This window comes from Heteronotia binoei, chromosome 1 (genome assembly GCF_032191835.1).
Source record: "Heteronotia binoei isolate CCM8104 ecotype False Entrance Well chromosome 1, APGP_CSIRO_Hbin_v1, whole genome shotgun sequence".
NCBI lineage: Eukaryota > Metazoa > Chordata > Lepidosauria > Squamata > Gekkonidae > Heteronotia > Heteronotia binoei.
Window position 1 is genome coordinate 107,041,450 of NC_083223.1, and position 21,194 is coordinate 107,062,643.

Below are 21,194 nucleotides of genomic sequence, written 5' to 3' on the forward strand. Positions count from 1 at the left end.
CTAGATACTCAAGATTCATAAAGAAATGGTTTCAAAGTAGGAAACATTACTTCAGAAATGTGACAATTTGGAAACTGAAACTAAGATGATTTCACTTCTTATATAGTGCAATCCTAAGTAAAGGTGTATCTCAACTTTCTACTGACTTAAAAAGACTCAGACGACATAACACTGCTTCGGAATGCAACTATTAGTTGAGTTTAGTTTATTTATAAACTGCTTTCAAGTAAAAAGCCCCCAAGGTGGTTTACTACACAATACAGAACAATAATACTCAAGGTCTAGTCAAATACGTTTAAATCAGTTAAAATGCGGTAACTAACATCATCCGCAAAGTTTCAAACCTTGAAAAAGGTGGGATTTCTATTACTGTGCTGTGTAGTTAATCCCTGCACAACTACCATTTTTTCTGCTTATGAATTTGGTGTTATTGTGATCTTTCTGCATGCACATAAAAGTCTAAACTTTGCCCACGCAACCCAAAAGAGTCTGAAAGAGGTTGGGAAAGGCCTAGAAATCTTAATCTGATGCAAAGTCTCTAAAAAGATAAAAATAGATGTTTACTTTTCAGAGCAACCCTCAGTTGGTAGCTAAAAGAGTTAACTAGTCTGGAGAGGTAAACTCCTCACTGAGGTCCTATGGTTTAGGACCTTGGCCAGTTGAATGAATTCTCCTATGGTACAGTGGAAGAACTTTGATAGCTGTTTTTCTACACCTTCTTCCCAAGAAACAATTCTAGAGTAGCAGCCATTTTAGCATGTAGCAGCAACAATAGAAGCTTTGTGGTAAATTGAAAACCAGCAAGATTTCATTCTAGCACACATTCATATGCACTAGAGCCCACATTGTCAGATGCCATTGACATTCATCTGAAAAAGTGGCTCAAGTCTATTTATCTAATACATTTTTATTCTGCTCTTCTTCATGGAACTCAAGGTGGTACACATAATGCTTCAGTCCCCATTTTATGCACACAACAACTCTGGGAGGAATATTAGGTGTAGAGAGTGTGACTGGTCCAACATCACATAGGCAGAGTGGGAATTTGAACTCAGGTCTTCTAGTGGGACATTAACATACACATGAGCCCTAGTACCAGGCAAGCTTATGCTAGAATAAAAACTTGTTAGTCTTAAAGATATCTCAAGATTCTTCCTCAGGTTGTTGAGAAGATACAAGGATTTAAGTGCTGTGTAGATCAAGTTCCTTGAAAAATGTTGTGATGCTAATGTGAAGCAATATTCAATGTCTCAGCACAACATATCAAAAACAGAGATTTGAAATGTTAGCTCAGCTTTCTGCTACTAGATTTCTTCATCCTTCCAATATCTTTCAGAGGAAAAGTTACTTTAGTATAACTTAAGATTCAAAACAAGTTGATTTATTTAAAAAAGTTTCATTATTATTCTCCTAAATTTAATGGTCTGAATGCAGGTATCTATCATAACAGAAAGATCACATATCTGAATACTGTATTGAACAATGTCTGACTGTAGTCTGCCACATTCTTGGCACCAGTATAAAATTTCTCATAACCAAGTTAATTTAAAGTCAACATGGCTGTTTTTAAGCCTCATGCACCTGGCAAACATGATCCTAACAAGCCACTTTGCCTATAGTGAATTAGTGATGCAAACATGGATGCAATTACTAGCCGGAAATTATGAATCTGTTTCCATTACCCAGAAGCAACAAACATGACAATTGCTCAGACTCTGATGCGCTACTGAAATACCCTAGCAGCATTGCAATCTTAGTTCTGCAGATTCCTTTCAGGATGAGAGAAAATTGTCATTAACTGTGTAAGCCCAAATTGCTGCAAGTGCTAGATCATATATGCTAAACATACATACCCAGCTCATCAAGCCACTAGGGACAACAGATTTACTGAGAGCAAGCTATTAAATACAGGGTTGGATACAAACTAAACAGGTTGGATACAGAGCCTCCTAATATTGTTTCTTAGGACATTCACCCCCAACCCTGAGCAGCATATTTCACAAAAATCAGCAAACTGGGGAGGGGTAGAGGGGGTAGGAAAGTTCTGTTCAGCTGATGGAAAATTCAGTCTGGAATAACACATTAAATGCTAACTACCCTTTAAAGCTTTATCACTGATGAATAAACTAGAGACCCTTGGAAGACTGCTTATTATTTAGGATGTTTGTGAGAAAGTGTGTTCAGTACTCAAGAATACAAAACACCATGGGACACCAATTTTATGGGGTGAGTCCAAATTCTAATATCATTGAGGGGGATCCTTTTTACTTCCCTATATTCTGTTTGTTTTTATTAGCCTCTACTTGTGCTGCCCCCTGTGATATCTTTTTTCTAAACCTAAAAATCACAAACAAACATTTTAGCTTTCCCTCATGAGGAACGTGTTTAAACCACTAGATGGTATTTGCTTTTTCTACACTATTTCTGGTTCTATAATATCACTTTTGACGTAGATAAACTCAGTAACAGAGTACCTCGTTAGTATGCAGAAGCTCCCAGGATCAATTTCTAGCATCTCCAGTCAAAGGAACTCAGGCAGGAGAATGGACAAGACATCCAGATGAGACCCTGGAGAGCTGCTTCCTGTCAGAAAAGAGTCCTGACAGACTCCTTCATGTGCTAATAACTACACCTATATGGCAGCAGAACAACATTTATACACTAGTATCATGATACTTGCCATGTTTTTCCACTCTTTCCTAATAATTCCTACAATCCTAAATACCAACTACTGTTTTCTTTTATGAAAAATCCATAGAATAAAAGGTAAAACTCATTAGATCATTTGCATATTTAAATGTGAAATGATAGGACTCCCATTGTGCCTATCTTTCACAGCCTATTTTGGAAATAGTTTCTTATGACCAAGATCTTTCAATTACTCTACAAGTTAACTCTGAAACTAGTGAAGGTAAAAGAGGATTACTCACCGATCAATCACAATCTCTTTTTGCCTCAACAGCCCTTCTTTGATTTTCATCAGGGATTCCCAATTGCTGAATTCCTGAATACCTGTAGCTGGGTAACCTTGATGAGATGATCCACTCAGAACCTGTACAGAAATGCACATGGAAAATTACCATTGAAAATTAGCAAAATTAAGGAATATCCCTACACATACATTTAAAAATACTGCCAAAGTACTTAGTTGAGAAAAGCATAATTATCCTTCAGAAATCACTTCAAGAGGCCTACAGGAAACCAATCTTTCCCAATGGGACTTAGGTGGAACATGATTTAGGGTTGTTTTGCACTTTCTAGAAGTTTTAATCTGCAGTGTTTCCATCTATGTGCTCTTACTTTGTATTTTGATCTAAGAGGAATCTAGCTGAAGAGTTACACATTGGCTTCTATATCCTGATTTTTCACTGTCACTAAAAATATTTCCAGCAGATTCTTATTTGTACTTCCAAATAAAGCACCTAACATCACATCAGCTGTGCTACTGACAGTCCATGTTGTGCAACAGAGGTCAGAGAAACAGTATCTTGTAGGTTATAAAAACCATTAAGATGAAGACCTCATTCTTGAATTTTAATTTTATGATGAGTGATTAAAATCAGCTCTGTTGGATGAGAGAGAAGAGTATGCATCAATACATCCTGATACCTAACAATGACAAAGTTCTCCCTTGCTATTTCCACACAGCAATTCAAAATAACATAGCTATGCAGCCCCACCAAAAATAATTGGTTTGTGAATCAGATTTGCACTTCAGCCTTTAATTTTGTATTGGTGTAACTTACTGAAAAGCAACAAGATCTTTTTAAATATAAGCTAGTGAGAACTTGAACAATTTCATATAAAATACTATGAAATAAACAGAATGTTTTACTCTCCAGATGGGTGCACTTGGAAGAAGTGCCAGCAACAGTGGGAATGTTCTCTAAGACAATTGGAAAAGAATACTATACATTTTTCAGACAGGTTTCTTTCCTACGTTTCCAGGAAAGTTCTGGACAATATACTCATTACTATCTATTGCATTTGAACCAGATTCCCATAAAATTATCTTAAGAACTATGGGTGCAAAGACTGTAGATATTCTGCTATTCTGAATATGTAAACAAACGTTGGGTACAGAGCTGAGGGGTGTATGTGTAGAAAAGTGTTTGCCATCTTCTTGATCAGGCTAAGTTGTTTATCCTCCTTGTTCCAAACATACACATTATTTTTCCACTACTTGCATCCAACTCCACCGCCCCCCCCCCCGGGTGGTGCTATAAATATACTCTCTCTGGTGCTGCCCAGAACAACAAAGAACACTTTATTCATACACAGCACATGGTGTTGAATACTCACAACAGGTTTCTAAGCAGATTAAAATGTATGTTAATAATCAGATATTTCCAAACATTAAGTCCGAAGAACTAAGAGTATCAAAGCTGCATTTTCCCCCATTCTGGAACAATTCCCCATTCCCTAGAAAATAATGATACAATTCCAAAAGCCAGCTTTTGGGGGACTTTAGCTGAATTGTTTTTGAATATGATGTTATTTTTCAATGAATACATAAAATCACAAGATGGTTTTTGTATCACCTGCCTATCTATGAACCAACTAAAATAATAGTGCATATCATCAAAGGAAGAAAGTCCTTTAAATACTGCATCAAATGCAGTAATGCATTTGCCAAAAAGCCTTCCACAATATTCTGGTGAATGTTATGGACAACACTTCTAGGTGGTACTTCAAGATGACATTCAAAGCAAGTGTGACTGGAATTTTCCGTAGATAACAAAGGTCTCTCCTAAGTATAGAAACACTCGTTTTATTAAGAGTTCATATTATCTTCCAATTATATTTGAATTCACTGAAGATCATCACACACTTTTACCTGCTTTTGATTCTTTTTAATGCATCATACAGCAAAATCACACTATTAAAAACTTAACAGTAATCTAAAAAGTACTTTGAAATATGAATTGATTTAATTATTAATTTGGCATAACAACATAAAACATCAAGCAGTCATACAAATCTAAATATTTTGGTTGACTGGCAGACAACTAAAGAAACCTGTGACTTGCAGGTCTCACACCCAGGGTTTTTGAGCAGGAATGCACAGGAATGCAGTTCCGGCTGGCTTGGTGTCAGGGGTGTGTGGCCTAATATGAAAATGAGTTCCTGCTGGGCTTTTTCTACAAATAAAGCCCTGCCCTCACCTATATGGTATCATGTTATACTTTCAGAGCAAAATAAAAGTCCAGTGTCATTTTGAAGACTAAACAACAATTATTTCACTGAACTCTTATGAGTCACAACTCACCAGATATGTGAAGGGAAAGCTACACTGGGAATTTTTCTTAAGGGGAAGGGGAGCGGGCTTGGTGTTATTTCTGTCATGACACTTTCAAGTATAAATTCTGAATGCAAGAGGAAAAGGCTAGAGAGAAAAAGAAACATTATGAGTGAATTCCACAAATACAAATATACCGTTCTAAATCTAAACCTTTCCAGTTGAGGTATTTTTCTGTGTGCTACCATCTTCAAAGCTAAGAGTAGTTAGTGGAGATAGCAGGAATTCTCTAAATTGGTACATTGACTAGGGAATTCTCTCCCTGCATCTGTTTGCCTATTGCCTACTGTTTTCAGCTTTAGGTGCCATAGCAAGATGTTACGCTTTGACTATATGGATTTTTGTTGGCAGGGTGATGTCTCTACTTTTTATTATACTGCCCAGGTTCGCCACAACTGTCCTCCCAAGGCCTTCTATGATAATTAGTATTATTTGATGGTTTTATTACTCGTGCTATTCACTTCTGTTCTAGTCCTCTCAACTGCTCTTTTACCGCTTGGCTCTTATTTTGTGCTGGAATATGCCCCCAAGGCACAGCTAACTTATGGCTACCCTGTTGGGTTTTCAAGGCAAGAGATTATCAGAGGTGGTTTGCCATTGCCTGCCTCTGTGCAGCAATCTTGGACTTCCCTGGTGGTCCCCCATTCAAGTACTAATCAGGGCCTAACCAGTTTAGCTTGCAAGATCTGATGATACAGGGCTATCCTGGGCCATTCAGATCAGGGCATGTTTATATATGTTGCTGTTCAGTCACACAGTCGAGTCCAACTCTTTGCGACCCCATGGACAAAGTCATGCCAGGCCCTCCTGTCTTCCACCATCCTCTGAAGTCTGCTCAAATTTGTGTTTGTTACATTAGTAACACTGTCCAGCCATCTCATCTTTTGCCGTCTCCTTCTTCTTTTGCCTTCTGTCTTTCCCAGCATCAGGATCTTCTCCAGTGAGTGCTCCCTTCTCATGTGGTGGCCAAAGTATTTGAGCTTCAGCTTCAGCATCTGACCTTCCAGGGAACAGTCTGGGTTGATTTCCCTTAGGACTGACTGATTTGATCTTCTTGCAGTCCAAGCGATTCTCAAGATTCTTCTCCAGCACCACAGCTCAAAAGCATCTATTCTTCTGTGCTCAGCCTTCCTTATGGTCCAGCTCTCACAGCCATACATTACTATTACGAATACCATCGCTTTGACTATGCAAACTTTTGTTAGCAGTGTGTTGTCTCTACTTTTTATTATACTGCCCAGGTTCGCCATAGCTGTCCTTCCAAGGAGCAAACGTCTTTTAATTTCATGGCTACAGTCACCATCTGCAGTGATCTTGGATCCCAGAAATGTGAAGTCTGTCACTACTTCCATGTCTTCCCCTTCTATTTGCCATGGTGTGATGGGGCCGGATGCCATGATCTTAGTTTTTTTGACTTTGAGTTTCAAGCCTACTTTTGTGCTCTCCTCTTTCACCCTCAACAAAAGTTTCTTTAGGTCCTCCTCACTTTCTGCCATTAGAGTGGAATCATCTGCATATCTGAGGTTGTTGATGTTTTTCCCGGCAATCTTAATTCCGGCTTGTGCTTCATCCAGGCCAGCATTCCGCATGATGTACTCTACATATACCGTAAATTAAATAAGCAGGGTGACAATATACATCCTTGTCGAACTTCTTTTCCTATTCTAAACCAATCCGTTGTTCCATATTCCGTTCTGACAGTTGCTTCTTGACCCTTATACAGGTTTCTCAGGAGACATGTGAGGCCCATCTTTTTTAAGGACTTGCCACAGTTTGTTGTGATCCACACAATCAAAGGCTTTAGCATAGTCAATCAAACAGAAATAGATGTTTTTCTGATACTCCCATGCTTTCTCCATAATCCATTGAATGTTGGCAATTTGATCTCTAGTTCCTCTACCTCTCTGAAACCCTGCTTGAACTTCTGGTAGTTCCCGATCCACGTACTGCTGAAGCCTAGCTTGTAGGATCTTTAACATAACCTTGCTGGCATGTGAACTGAGTGCAATGGTGCGATAGTTTGAACTATATGTTCATATATACAGATCTCAAAATATCTGAGAACTAATAATATTGTAGCAGTTTACAACAATGACCTTTAACTGTTTACATGATGCAGCTATATGATCTGTAAAATTTTTAAGTAAAAGGGCATTTACAAATGCAAGATTTCCGAGAGTTACACACAAAGACTCTGCACACCTGATATCCAGAACCTATAATGAATCATGCAGAAGCATCTCAAACTGTGTAACAACAGGCTCAGCAACACAGCAAGACTATGGGCTAAGTGGTACTTTCTTGTTACATATGCCTTTATGATATAAAACAGTGGTGGGATAAGCTGCTGTTCACATATGATTGCTCACATGCACTCTAAATGTATGAAGTTCCCAGAAAGATATACCATATAATATTTCAATATGTGTATCAGCCCTCACCTGCAAGTTGCACATACTTAAAAAATATGCAGAGACATCTGATGTGTTTCGACAAGGGCCAGGGCCTTTTTGACCCTCGTCTCTGACTTGCTTTAGAGATCCAGGCGCTGTGGGACCTGCTCCAGTTCCACAGGGTTTGCAAAACAGTCCTCTTCCACAGGCTTTTAGCTGAGGTGGCAGATGTCACCTGCTATTAGGCCTCCCCCCTCCCATTCCAGCAACTTAGTGTCTGATGGACTATTGGACAGATAGGTCACAACTGTTGAGGCACAGATTTTAAGAGAGCCAGTTTGGTGTAGTGGTTAAGTGTGCAGACTCATATCTGGGGAAACCGTGTTTGATTCCCTACTCCTCCACTTGCAGCTGTTGGAATGGCCTTGGGTTAGCCATAGCTCCCGCAGAGCTGTCCTTCAAAGGGCAGCTTCTGTGAGAGCTCTCTCAGCTTCACCTACCTCACAGGGTGTCTGTTGTGAGGGAGGAAGGTAAAGAAGACTGTAAGCCGCTCTAAGACTCTGAGATTCAGAGTGAAGGACAGCGCATAAATCCAATATCATCATCATCTCCTCCTCCTCCTCTTCTTACTTTAGCAGTTTTATACTAGATTTTTACCTTGTTTTTAACTGTTTTGTTTGAGTCTTTGATGTAGTGAACCCTGAGCCTGCTTTGTGGGAATGGGTGGGATAGAAGTTGAATAAATAAATACAATGTTTATGTTAATCAATGTTTACTGCCAAAGAAATGTGTGTACAATGGCTGCCATATGCTTAATTACAGTATATTATGTGAGTTCAACACAAAACAAAGGATTAATTTTTAAGACCAGTTTCTGTTTTTATAAGACAGAAACACGTATGTCTGGCCAGATTTGACAATGGAACATTTCTAGTCAGACAATCTTCTTCTTTTACCCCAAGGAAATACCCCTTACATTCTGTGGGAAAGGTAGAAACAAATAGGTTTAAACAAAGGTTGAAGCAGGGCTTTTTTTGTAGAAAAGGCTCAGCAAGAATTCATTTGCATATTAGGCCACAACCCCTGACACCTAGCCAGCCAAAATGGCATTCATGTGCATTCCTGCTCAAAAAATATCTTTATATGGCCTCACCATAAATCTGACATATGTTACAGAAACAAGAATGAAATAAGAAAGCACTCTAGCTAGGCTATAAACTTTAATAGGGGCCTGGTACAATATTAGATGACTGGCTCAATGTGAATTCCACAGTACTGGCAGCAAATTCAGTCTCTGGCATTCTTTTTGATCTCCTTTTATCAAAAGGAACAAGAAGGTAAGAATAAAGAAATCAACTAAAGGAATCCATCTTAATCTCTGCCAGGTTTACAATTGCTAAAACAATGTATTGTGGGGAATAAGATAAAGAGTTTAACTATTTGGCTTCATTCCAAAGAAGGAACCCCTGCCACTTGACTCTATGAATGGTGCTTGATATGACACTTGACTTGTAAAAATCATCAGCCTGACAAAGGCCATCTGAGGGGAACACAATCTGTGCGCCCATCTTTTTTATAGAAATCCTAACTCATTATTTATGTGAATGCAAATTACATCCATACTTAATAAAGCATTCAAATAAATATAATTTATGATAAAATATGCAAGTACTCCTTGGAAAACAGTAAGTCTAGATGTAGCTGTGCCATTCTTGAGTCTTCTGATATGTGTATTATTATTCTCATAACACGTGTGCATTACTAGATATAGATGTGACTCATGGATATGACATATATAAATGCAATGTAACGAAGTTTGAGTCCAGTGCATCTTTTAAGAGCAACAAAGTTTACTTCTTGGTATAAGTTTTGTGTGCATGTACACTTCATCAGATAATCATGCATTTATATGTAATATAACTACAACATATGGAATAAAAAGGTTCTAAGAATGAGACTTGATTCTTCTATGTATGTTTAAGTGCTTATCATTATTTAAGACTGAAACATCAGGTATGTGCAACCATGAAAGGATGCTGGACGAGAAACACGCAGTATTATTTTACATGGTTATTTATAATAGAGGAAGAGGGGTTTCATATCATCTTCACTCAACATGGCTCTCACTCAAAACACAGTTTTTCAAATGAGAATCACTTATGGCCTCTTGCAATAAGGCAACCAGGCTAAAATCTTATCATATCCTGAACTCTGCAGCATTTATTTCCAAGTAAATATGAATAGGATTGGGACACACTTTCAATTAAAATGAATGAAACTAAACTCTGCGCACACAATAGAAAGTTTATGTATTACACTTCTATCCTGTCTTGCTTCCAACTTGACACTAAGCAGGATTTGTCTGCAATTTACTAATCTCTTGCTGCTCAGAGCTCCTACTGCCTACTACAGCAAAAGAATTCTACAGATTTGAAGAACTACATCTGTATTTGGGAGTGCAGACACCTTGCTTCCATTAGAAATTCTCTCACTTTGTCACAGTCTAATGAATTGATAACTCTGTGGTCACTAACCAATAATGGCTCCCTTGTTCTGTGATACATGAACATGTACAATACAGATTATACTTATACTTGCGCCAAATCAAATGTAACCAGCATCAAAGGAATGACACACCTGCATTAGAGCTGAATTTAATGTCTTAAAAGGGTAGGATCAGAAAATGCCAAATCATCCAAACAGGTACTGTTATATTTATCAACATGTCACAAAAATGGGAAATAAAGGCAAACCAAATAGAAATATCTATACATTTATTTTCATAAGCACTGAAGTCACACTTATGTATGCAAAGAAAAAGTTAAGGATGTTTTGCAGATTAGCAGCATGTGATCCAGATTCCCTGACAAACCTGCATTATTCAGAACCAGGATCTTATGGATCTCTCAGGAAAATGTACCATATGTGGCAAGTTTGTTCAACCCATGACCTCCCAAGTCAGAATAAAACTTACCACCCATAGTCTGTACTACCCAGGTGTTTGACAACCGGTTTTTGTAGTTCCTGGAAAGCAGCAAGTTGAGGAAATGAACTGAAATCCTGGTGCACTGCTGAAAGATTACTGTTATTCTAAGGTGGGTGGGGGTCTGCTATGAAGTCTACATATTTATTTAGACATACAGGTCTTTGGTTTCTACTACATGTTACAAGAAGTAGGGGTGTGTGCGTGAGAGAGAGGACCAGAGAGTTCACTCTGAACACATTTAAAGGGATTGACAGCTGCATCTTTTCTCTGCTGGCTCACATCAGTAAAGGCATAGGGCTCCTTTCTCTCATCCACAGGTTACCATTGCCTATACTGTCAAACTTTCTTCCATTTCCACTAATGTGCTTGGCTTTATGTCTGGAGTAAGGGTGAACTGTTCCTGACAATTCAACTTAGCCAGCAGTTGTAACCGCCTTCCATTATGGACAGTGGGGGAGGGGGAGATTATTTGTCTCATTGATAAGGGCAGGGGGGTGGTGACAAGAGACACAGGTGCCCCATGCATTACCATGGAATAATGTGGTTATTGCCTCAATAACTGCCCCATGTACACATTGATAATGTCTAGGGATGGGCATGAACCAGTTCATTTTTGAGAAAGTGACTACCTTGCTGGATCAGGGGAATGCTGTAGACATTGTTTATCTTGATTTTAGTAAGGCTTTTGATAAGGTTCCTTGTTGACAAGTTAGTAAAATGTGATTTGGATCCTGTTACCATTAGGTGGATCTGTAACTGGTTGACAGATCGTACCCAAAGAGAGCCAGTTTGGTGTAGTGGTTAAGTGTGCAGATTCTTATCTGGGAGAACCGGGTTTGATTTTCCACTCCTCCACTTGTACCTGCTGGCATGGCCTTGGGTCAGCCATAGCTCTGGCAGAGGTTGTCCTTGAAAGGGCAGCTGCTGTGAGAGCCCTCTCCAGCCCCACCCACCTCACAGGGTGTCTGTTGTGGGGGAGGAAGGTAAAGGAGACTGTGAGCCGCTCTGAGACTCTTTGGAGTGGAGGGCGGGATATAAATCCAATATCTTCTTCTTCTTCTTGTGAATGGTTCCTCATCCTCTTGGAGAGGAGTGACAAGTGGAGTGCCTCAAAGATCTGTCCTGGAACCTGTTTTGTTCAATATCTTTATAAACGATTTGGATGAAGGAATAGAGGGAATGCTTATTAAATTTACCAATGATACTAAATTGGGAGGGGTTGCAGATACAGTAGAAGACAGAAACAGGATACAGGATGACCTTGACAGGCTGGAAAACTGTAAATGTAAAGTTCTGCAATTCGGTAGGAAAAATCCCATGCATAGTTATAGGATGGAAGAGACTTGTTTTAGCAGTAGTATGTGCAAAAAGGATCTAAGGGTCTTAGTGGATCATACGCTGAACATGAGTCAACAGTGTGATGCAGTGGCTAAAAAGGAAAATGCAATTTTGGGCTGTATCAACAGAAGTATAGTGTCCAGATCATGTGATGTGATGGTATTGCTTTACTCTGCTCTGGTAAGACCTCACCTGGAGTATTGTGTTCAGTTTTGGACACTACATTTTAAGAAGGATATAGACAAGCTGGAATGGGTCCAGAGGAGGGTGATGAAGATGGTGAGGGGTCTAGAGACCAAGTCCTATGAGGAAAGGTTGAAGGAGCTCAGTGGAAGCCTCAGTGGAACAGGCTTCCTTGGGAGGTGGTGGGCTCTCCTTCCTTGGAGGTTTTTAAACAGAGGCTAGATGGTCATCTGACAGCAATGACGATCCTGTGAATTTAGGGGGAAGTAATTGTGAGTTTCCTGCATTGTGCAGGGGGTTGGATTAGATGACCCTGGAGGTCTCTTCCAACTCTATGATCTATGTACTAGAGTTTATTGCAAACTTTGGCTGGTTCATGGTTTGTGAAACAATGTTCATGAACTGAACAGCCACCATGAACTCCCACAAATTTGGAACAGTTCATGGTGGTTCGTGAAGATCAGAAAGCAGATATTTAAATATCTCAGAGCCATTTCACCCCCAGCTTTCTGCTTGCTGCAACTTTTACAATGTTTGCAGGAGGCAGAAAGCAGGGGTTTAAACTTTAAATGGCTCACAAACCAATACAAACTGGTTCGGTTCCCAAACCAGCCTACTAGTTCATGGTTCAGCCACGAACCACAAACTGAGCCGCAAAAATGCAGTTCATGACCTTCCTTAATGATGTAAGCAAGCATGACATCAAGGCATACTGCCACTTTTCTTAGCTGTCCTTAAGTGAAGCTTAAAGTGCTTGACAAAGACTAGTATATGAAGAGCTCTGAAAGCCATTATTCTAGACTCTTGTAATAAATGTTCTGTAACTGTGCAGAGCTAGAATGCTCTCCTAGTAATAATGTAAGCCATGGCTTACAAATGTAATTTCCAACCACTAGTCTATAATTGCTGTTAAAGTGGAGATAATCTAGTCCCAGCATTCCTGTTAACTGGAATACAACTTCAAATGGCCTTCCAGCCTTTTATCTCTCCTTCATACGCCTTTGCCTCTGTGTTCATCCAGCACTCATAACATGTCAAAGAACACAGCTAATCTTAGTGTTTCCTGGAACAGTTTATCAGAAAAGCACTCAACACAGTCCCTAAATTACAAGACTCTTAGCACATCAACTGCTGCTGTTTATGCCAACTATACAACATTTTCAAAAGTAACATGTTACTTGGTGGGAATAAATTATCATGAATTCACACTGGGTGTTCAAACTCAACAACTAATGTTAGCCTTTATATATATTAAAAAGACTTTTAATATTTCAAAATTTCAAAAGAAGCTTCATATCTTTCTCAACTTTGAAACCTGAAAAATGACTGCATGTATTAAAAATGAATGTTAACAACAGATTAGACATCCTTCATGTAATATCAGCATTTCCAGAAGGGCAAAAATCCTGATGATTATGCTGAAGATTCAAAGATAATGTTTTACTGTTTAAACTGTTAAAACTAATTTGCATCCAAGAGGAAACTGACTACTATTCACTGGCTTATTTTCACTTTGCCTTATAAATAACAGTTCAAATACACTAGCACTTAGGAATTCTTAAAGGACTTGGTTCATGTCATCCTTTTTTTTACGATGCCAGCAGCCCAACATCTCATGCCCATGAATGTGGTCTAACAAAATGTGTTAACTAGTAGGTGATCATGGCAATAAAGCTACAGTAATTCCCATGATGATTGTGGCTGAAAAAGAACTGCCCCTGGAATCAATGCTACTTCAAGCTCCAGGGCAAGCAGAATACAAACAGGCTGAAAATCTTGTTCTTTAGAGCAGAGGTAAGAAATATGGCACAGAAGAGAAGTAATCCTCAAAAAGGAATGAAAAACATCTCCATGTTTTATGTTAGTATTCTAAATTTGGTCTTATTTATTAGACAAGCCAACGTTTTGGTAGTGTTCCCAGATGAATATTTTCTTTTCTCTAAAGCAATAAATTGTTTTTAAAAAGAAAACCAACTTTAACAACTAGTCTCACTAGGTCTGTCTTCTCAGAGGGGAAAGTTTTGGGTTTTTTTAATGACAGGGAAGCAAAGAAAACCCAAGTGTACGTATACACACACACACATACATACAAAAGTTTTAAAATTGTTTCACTCTTCTGAACAATTATTCCATTTTAAGGTCAGATATTCAATTCACATGAATACACAGAAGTAACCCTATCCATGGAGTTCCTTATGAGGCCAAGTGAGACAGATCCCTACAATGTTGCTTGGGGCGGCAACATAAATATGAACTTCCTTCTACTAATTCAGACTTGTTGTTCAGTCACACAGTCGAGTCCAACCCTTTGCGACCCCATGGACCAAGTCACGCCAGGCCCTCCTGTCTTCCACCATCCTCCGAAGTCTGCTCAAATTTGTGTTTGTTACATCAGAAACACTGTCCAGCCATCTCATCTTTTGCTGTCTCCTTCTTTTGCCTTCCGTCTTTCCCAGCAGCAGGATCTTCTCCAATTATTGCTCCCTTCTCATTTGGTGGCCAAAGTATTTGAGCTTCAGCTTCAGCATTTAACCTTCCAGGGAACAGTCTGGGTTGATTTCCCTTAAGACTGACTGATTTGATCTTCTTGCAGTCCAAGGGACTCTCAAGGTTATTCTCCAGCACCACAGCTCAAAAGCATCTATTCTTCTGCGCTCGGCCTTCCTTATGGTCCAGCTCTCACAGCCATACATTACTACTGGGAATACCATCGCTTTGACTATGCAAACTTTTCTCTCCTTTTTATTATACTGCCCAGGTTCGCCATAGCTGTCCTCCCAAGGAGCAAACATCTTTTAATTTCATGGCTACAGTCACCATATGCAGTAATCTTGGATCCCAGAAAAGTGAAGTCTGTCACTACTTCCATGACTTCCCCTTCTATTTGCCAAGGTGTGATGGGGCTGGATGCCATGATCTTACATTTTTTGATGTTGAATGTCAAGGCTACTTTTGTGCTCTCCTCTTTCACCCTCAACAAGAGGAATTTTAAGTGCTCCTCGCTTTCTGCCATTAGAGTGGTATCATCTGCATATCTGAGGTTGTTGATGTTTTCCCCGGCAATCTTAATTCCAGCTTGTGCTTCATCCAGGCCGGCATTCTGCATGATGTACTCTGCATATAAATTAAATAAGCAGGGTGACAATATACATCCTTGTCGAACTTCTTTTCCTATTCTAAACCAATCTGTTGTTCCATATTCCATTCTGACAGTTGCTTCTTGACCCTTATACAGGTTTCTCAGGAGACATGTGAGGTGGTCTGTACTCCCATCTCTTTAAGGACTTGCCACAGTGTGTTGTGATCCACATGATCAAAGGTTTTAGTGTAGTCAAAGAAACAGAAATAGACGTTTTTCTGATACTTCCATGCTTTCTCCATAATCCAGCAAATATTGGCAATTTGATCTCTAGTTCCTTTATCTCTCCGAAACCCAGCTTGAACTTCTGGTAGTTCTTGATCTACATACTGCTGAAGCCTAGCTTGTAGGATCTTTAACATGATCTTGCTGGCATGTGAAATGAATGCAATGGTGCAATAGTTTGAACATTCTTTGGCATTACCCTTCTTTGGGATTGGAATATAAACTGACCTTTTCCAATCCTGTGGCCACTATTGCGTTTCCAAATTTGCTGACATAATGTGTGCATCAAAAGGTTTAAGGTTTATTGGATTTATATCCCACCCTCCCCACTGAAGCATCACTTTAACAGCATTTTATTTATTTATTTACCTTCAATTTCTATCCCACCCTCTCTGCGAGCAGACTCAGGGCGCCTAACAGCATTTACATTTACAGTTTAAAAACCAATAAAATACAGTTACAATGTTAAAACCATTATGTGGTGCTGTACCACGTCAATATAAGCGAGTTCTTCTTTTCTGATGGTGATCATGTAGTATCGTAGCTCTATAATGATGTGGGGCGGCAGTCCTCTTCCGGTTAGATATTAAAGGCCTGTTGGAACAGTTCAGTTTTGTAGGCCCTGCGGAAAGTAGAGAGATCCCGCAGGGCCCTTATGGCCTCTGGGAGAGCATTCCACATTTCTGGAGCTGCCATCAAGAAGGCTCTAGCCCGTATAGAGCATAGCTTAGCTTCCTTTGGTCCAGGGACGGACAGCAGATTTTGTGTTCCTGAACGCAGTGCTCTCTGGGGAACATACAGAGAAAGGCGGTTCTGTAGATAGGCAGGCCCCTGACCATAAAGGGCTTTAAAGGTCAATACCTTGAAACAGACTCAGTAGCCAGTGCAGCTCTTTCAGCACTGGCTGAATGTGCTCCCATTGAGGGAGTCCCATTAACAGCCGTGCCACAGCATTCTGCACTAGCTGTAGTTTCCGAGTCAGGGTCAAAGGTAGCCCCATGTAGAGAGCATTACAGTGATCTATTCTCAAGCATGGATCACCATTGCTAAGTTGTCATGCTCCAAGAAAGGGGCCAACTGCTGCACCCGCCGAAGATGAAAAAAGGCAGATCTAGTAGTTGCTGCTACCTGGACCTCCATTGTAAGAGAGGACTCCAGGAGCACACCTAAACTTAGGGGTTGGTATTAGCTGCACCCTGCCAAGAGTCGGCAGAGGGATCTCCCCCTTGGACCACACCGGCTCAGATACAGAACCTCTGTCTTTGTCGGATTCAGAATCAACCGACTCAGCCTGGGCCAAGATGCTATGGCTTGAAGAGCCAGGTCTAGATTTTCCGGGGTACAGTCAGACTGGCCACCCATCAATAGATAGAGCTGGGTGTTGTCTACATATTGGTGACATCCCAGCCCATACCTCCTGACAACCTGGGCAAGGGGAGCATAAGGACATTAAACAACACTGGGGACAGAACTGCACCCTGTAGCACACCGCATATAAGTGGGTGCCTTTGGGATGATTCCTCCCCTATCACCACCCTTTGTCCCTGACCTTGGAGAAAGGAGGCCAACGACTGTAAGGCGGACCCCTGAATCCCCACGTCGGCAAGATAGCTAGTCAGTAGCTGATGGTCAACTGTATCAAATGCGACTGACATATCTAATAACAACAGTACTGCTGAGCCGTCCCGATTCAGATGTCTTTTAGAACTTTGAATAGCTCAACAAGGATACCATCATCTCCGCTCGCTTTGTTGTTAGTAATGCTTTCTAAGGCCCATTTGACTTCACAGTCCAGGATGTCTGGCTCAAGGTCAGCGATTTCAGTATCATGGTTGTCAAGGACATTGAGATCCTTCTTGTACAATTCTTCTGTGTATTCTTGCCACCTCTTCCTGATCTCTTCTGCTTCTGTTAGGTCCCTACCGTTTTTGTCCTTTATCATGGCCATCTTTGCATGAAACGTTCCCATGATTTCTCCAATTTTCTTGAAGAGATCTCTTCTCCTTCCCATTCTATTATCTTCCTCTATTGCTTTTCATTCAGGAAGGTTTCCTTATCTCTCCTTGCTGTTCTCTGAAAATCTGCATTCAGTGGGGTGGATTTTTCCTTTTCACCTTTGCCTTTCGCTTTCCTTCTTTCCTCAGCTATTTGTAAAGCCTCATCAGACAGCCACTTCGCTTTCTTGCATTTCTTTTTTTGGGGGATGGTGCTGATTTCTGCCTTCTGTACAATGTCACGAACCTCCGTCCATAGTTCTTCAGGCACTCTGTCTATCAACTCTAGTTCCTTAAACCTATTCTTCACCTCCACTGTATATTCATAAGGGATGTGACCAACGTCAAACCTGAATGGCCTAATGGCTTCCCCAGTTTTCTTCAGTTTAAGCCTGAATTTTGCAATGAGATGATCTGAGCCGCAGTCAGCAACAGGTCTTGTTTTTGCTGACTGTAAGAAGCTTCTTCATCTTTGACTGCAGAGTATAAAATCTATCTGATTTCTGTTTATTAGTAATTACATACATTACTAATTCAGACTGCTGGACCAGTATTGTTTGCTTTGAGAGCTGACTCACATTTTACAAAGTCTTCATTTCTCCACAGAGAGACCACTTTGATCAGATGTCAGCTGGGAGTTCTGTACTCAGAACTTAATCCCTGGGTGTTTATAAACCTTATTTGGATTAGGTCTACAGCACACAGGGGGATGGGGCTTTGCTCCTTGTATCATTTTCGAAACCTGAGCTACCAGTACTTTTAAGTTTCCACAACTGGGCAAGTAGTAGCTCTCTGGGCCCATTTCAGGTTGAGAAAATGATACGTGGGGCAAAACTTATGCCTCCTCACCCTTTGGTCCCAATCCACACAGTTGTGAATTAAGTTCTGAGAATGGAACATCATGCCTGTTTGATCACAATGGCTCATGGTGGCCATGTGGAGGACACAAGATTGGCCTTAAGGACTTCAACACCTTTATTAACCAACATCTTTATAAGTGCAGATGCTGGCAAATAAATTTTGGCTCTTCTGCATGCTATACCAATGAGCAATGATACTTTCCACAAACACACATTTGCACCAACATGGTTGCCTCAACAGGGGCCAATAGAGGAACTATGCCACACTCGATAAGAATGACAGTTCCTAGATGCGTAGTCATAAACTACACTACAAACATCCTGAACCAGCAGATTATGCCAGGCGTTGCCACAAGTCATGAAATAATGGTGGCTCAACAATCCTTCAACCCTGCTCCAAACAAACATTTTGAGTTTAACAATTAATAAAATGATTCTGCTAAGCACTTCATAAAGGTGAATAGATGTTGTAAAAACTGAGTTTTAAAAATTAGTATGTAGAACAACAGATTTATCTTTACAATACAGATAAGGTTTTTTTAAAAAAAAAAATGCTGTAACACCAAAGCACAAAATGCATCTCTCCTTAGATGTGATCCCCAAGTATTTATACTGGATCTTTAAATAAAGAGAAACATGTTCTGTGGTAGATTCTTAATCCCTCTGGAGATAGCCCAGATCATTGCCATTTAAGGTCAAGTAGCAGCAGCTGCACATTTTTGTCCCCTGAAGAAAATGGAAGTTGACCCAAAGTTTAAATACATGTTCTGCTGTTTTGTGCCTATATTCCAAATCACTCCATGATTTCCAGGGTTTTTTATTCTCCTAGGAATTAAATAATATTAATAAACTGAAGGTGTTTCAAAGTTTTTTTTTTAAAATTATCTTCACAAATATCACTCCTCCATGTCCTTTTTAACCATAAAATTTAGCCATGGGACTACTGTGGTTCAGATTTATCTGAAAATCTGTTTTAAAAATATTATTAGGATAAAATATAAAAATTGCATTATCTCCTATACAATGACGAAGGTTCTGAGAAAAAATTGTGGGAAGCACGTTACTTTCCCCTTATTCCCCTCCCTACACTAGTTCTCTCCTCCCACAAGTCCTCATATGCTCAGCTTTCGAGGTTTCCTTCTCTCTCTTCCACTCACTAACCAACATACCTCTTAACTGCACTGTGTCTATTTATTTCATTCATACCTTGCCTTTCTCTATAATGAGGACCCAAAGCAGCTTACATCATTTTACAATCCTGTGAAGTAAGTTAGACTGAAAGAATGTACTGGCCCAAAGTCACCCAGTGAACTTCCACAGCAGAGTAGGGATTCAAACCTGGATTTCCCAGATCCCTATCTGAAACAGTAACAACTACATCACACTGGCTTTCATGCAGTAGCTGCTGTTGAACAGTAGCAAGCAGCTTGGCCTGGGTGTCATGCAAGTTTTAAGTCATGCAAGTTGATGGCTGTTGCTGGCCCTGGCCCTAGTAAAGGCCAGAACAGCTCTGGAAAGGACCCTGCTCCCTCTTTCTGTCTTTTACTGACAGAAACTAAGGCTGGCAATATTATTTGGTTGCTGAGCAACAGGCACAGAGGTAATTTGTTTCTTAAAGCTACAGGTACTGTAGCTTTATATTATTTTGTGGGGTTTTAACCACCTCATGTTTTAAAAAATAAGAAATAAGAAAACTAAGTGGTAGGGAACAAGAACAACAGTCCACCTAAAAGAGGGAATAGGCTGTTATCTGGGAATCCAAGAGAAGTAGAAAGCACAGCCAGAGAAAAAACACAAAACCCAATTAACCAAGGAAAAGAGCCACTAATGGAAAGAAGGAGGGAATTCATGTCAAGAAGGCAGTGGAGGGAGGCTATCAAGTATACAAAAAACTGAGGTTGGTCAAAAGTCTAAACAAAATTATACAGACTGTGGTATGCATAGGGCTTAAAGAAGGAATCTGAGAAACAACAGTGGAAAGAAACATCTGGTTGAAGAAAGAAGGGAGTAAAAGAAATGTGACTAGGGCAAACCTCTCATAGGGCTCAGGGCAGAAATGACTGAGGAGCCGTGTACTGTTGGCAGGAAAGAAGTAGATAGGAAACCAAAGTCTGGAGGGCTAGGAAACACTGTACACAGGACTGCCACTTACAATCACCCCCCCCCCCAAATAATCATCCAACACAAACTTCACATCACACTTCTCCTGTAAACTAGAACTAATCACCTATGGTAAGAGGTGACTCACTCTTTCTTATTTGCCCGTAAAGCACTAATCCAATCTAACGTTTATATTCTATATTCTATCCATGGCATGCACAGAGGTTTACAAAATATTTTAAAGTATGTCACAAAGGTAAAACAATAAAACTACTTTACTAAAAATACTTTACAAAAATACTCTTTCAAATTCATCCAAGCCAGAAATGACAAATTAATGATATCTTGTTTACTTCTTTCTGCACACTGTTGACTAACATCTGCGTCACAACCCAAAGAGCTACTACAGACACACTGCGAAATGAGTTTTTCAGTTTTCACCTTTGAACAGCAAATACCCAGAACAGTTCAAAATCTTTTTTTTCTAAACTCCAACTTTCAAAAGCAGCTAGGGATGTGGCACATTGGTGTGCGCCTTACTCATCACCCATGTGCTGAGAAACAGAATCAAAAAGCCTCACTTGATGTAGAAAGCTGGTTATACTTTTGGAGGGATTGTGGTTCTAGTCACCACAGGAAATTGACACATAGAGAACAAATCAAGGTGTTTCCAGTTT

General features: G+C 39.9%; 1 protein-coding gene across 2 annotated transcripts in view; it reads right to left on the minus strand.

Annotated features, from left to right (window-relative positions):
* CEP85L (centrosomal protein 85 like) overlaps window positions 1–21,194 on the minus strand; it is a 185,272-nt gene that overhangs the window by 68,872 nt on the left and 95,206 nt on the right. For both annotated transcript variants that reach the window (XM_060238619.1, XM_060238626.1), the window contains exon 4: window positions 2,931–3,052. In XM_060238619.1, the coding sequence (XP_060094602.1) occupies window positions 2,931–3,052 (122 nt within the window). The remainder of the gene's footprint in view (window positions 1–2,930; window positions 3,053–21,194) is intronic.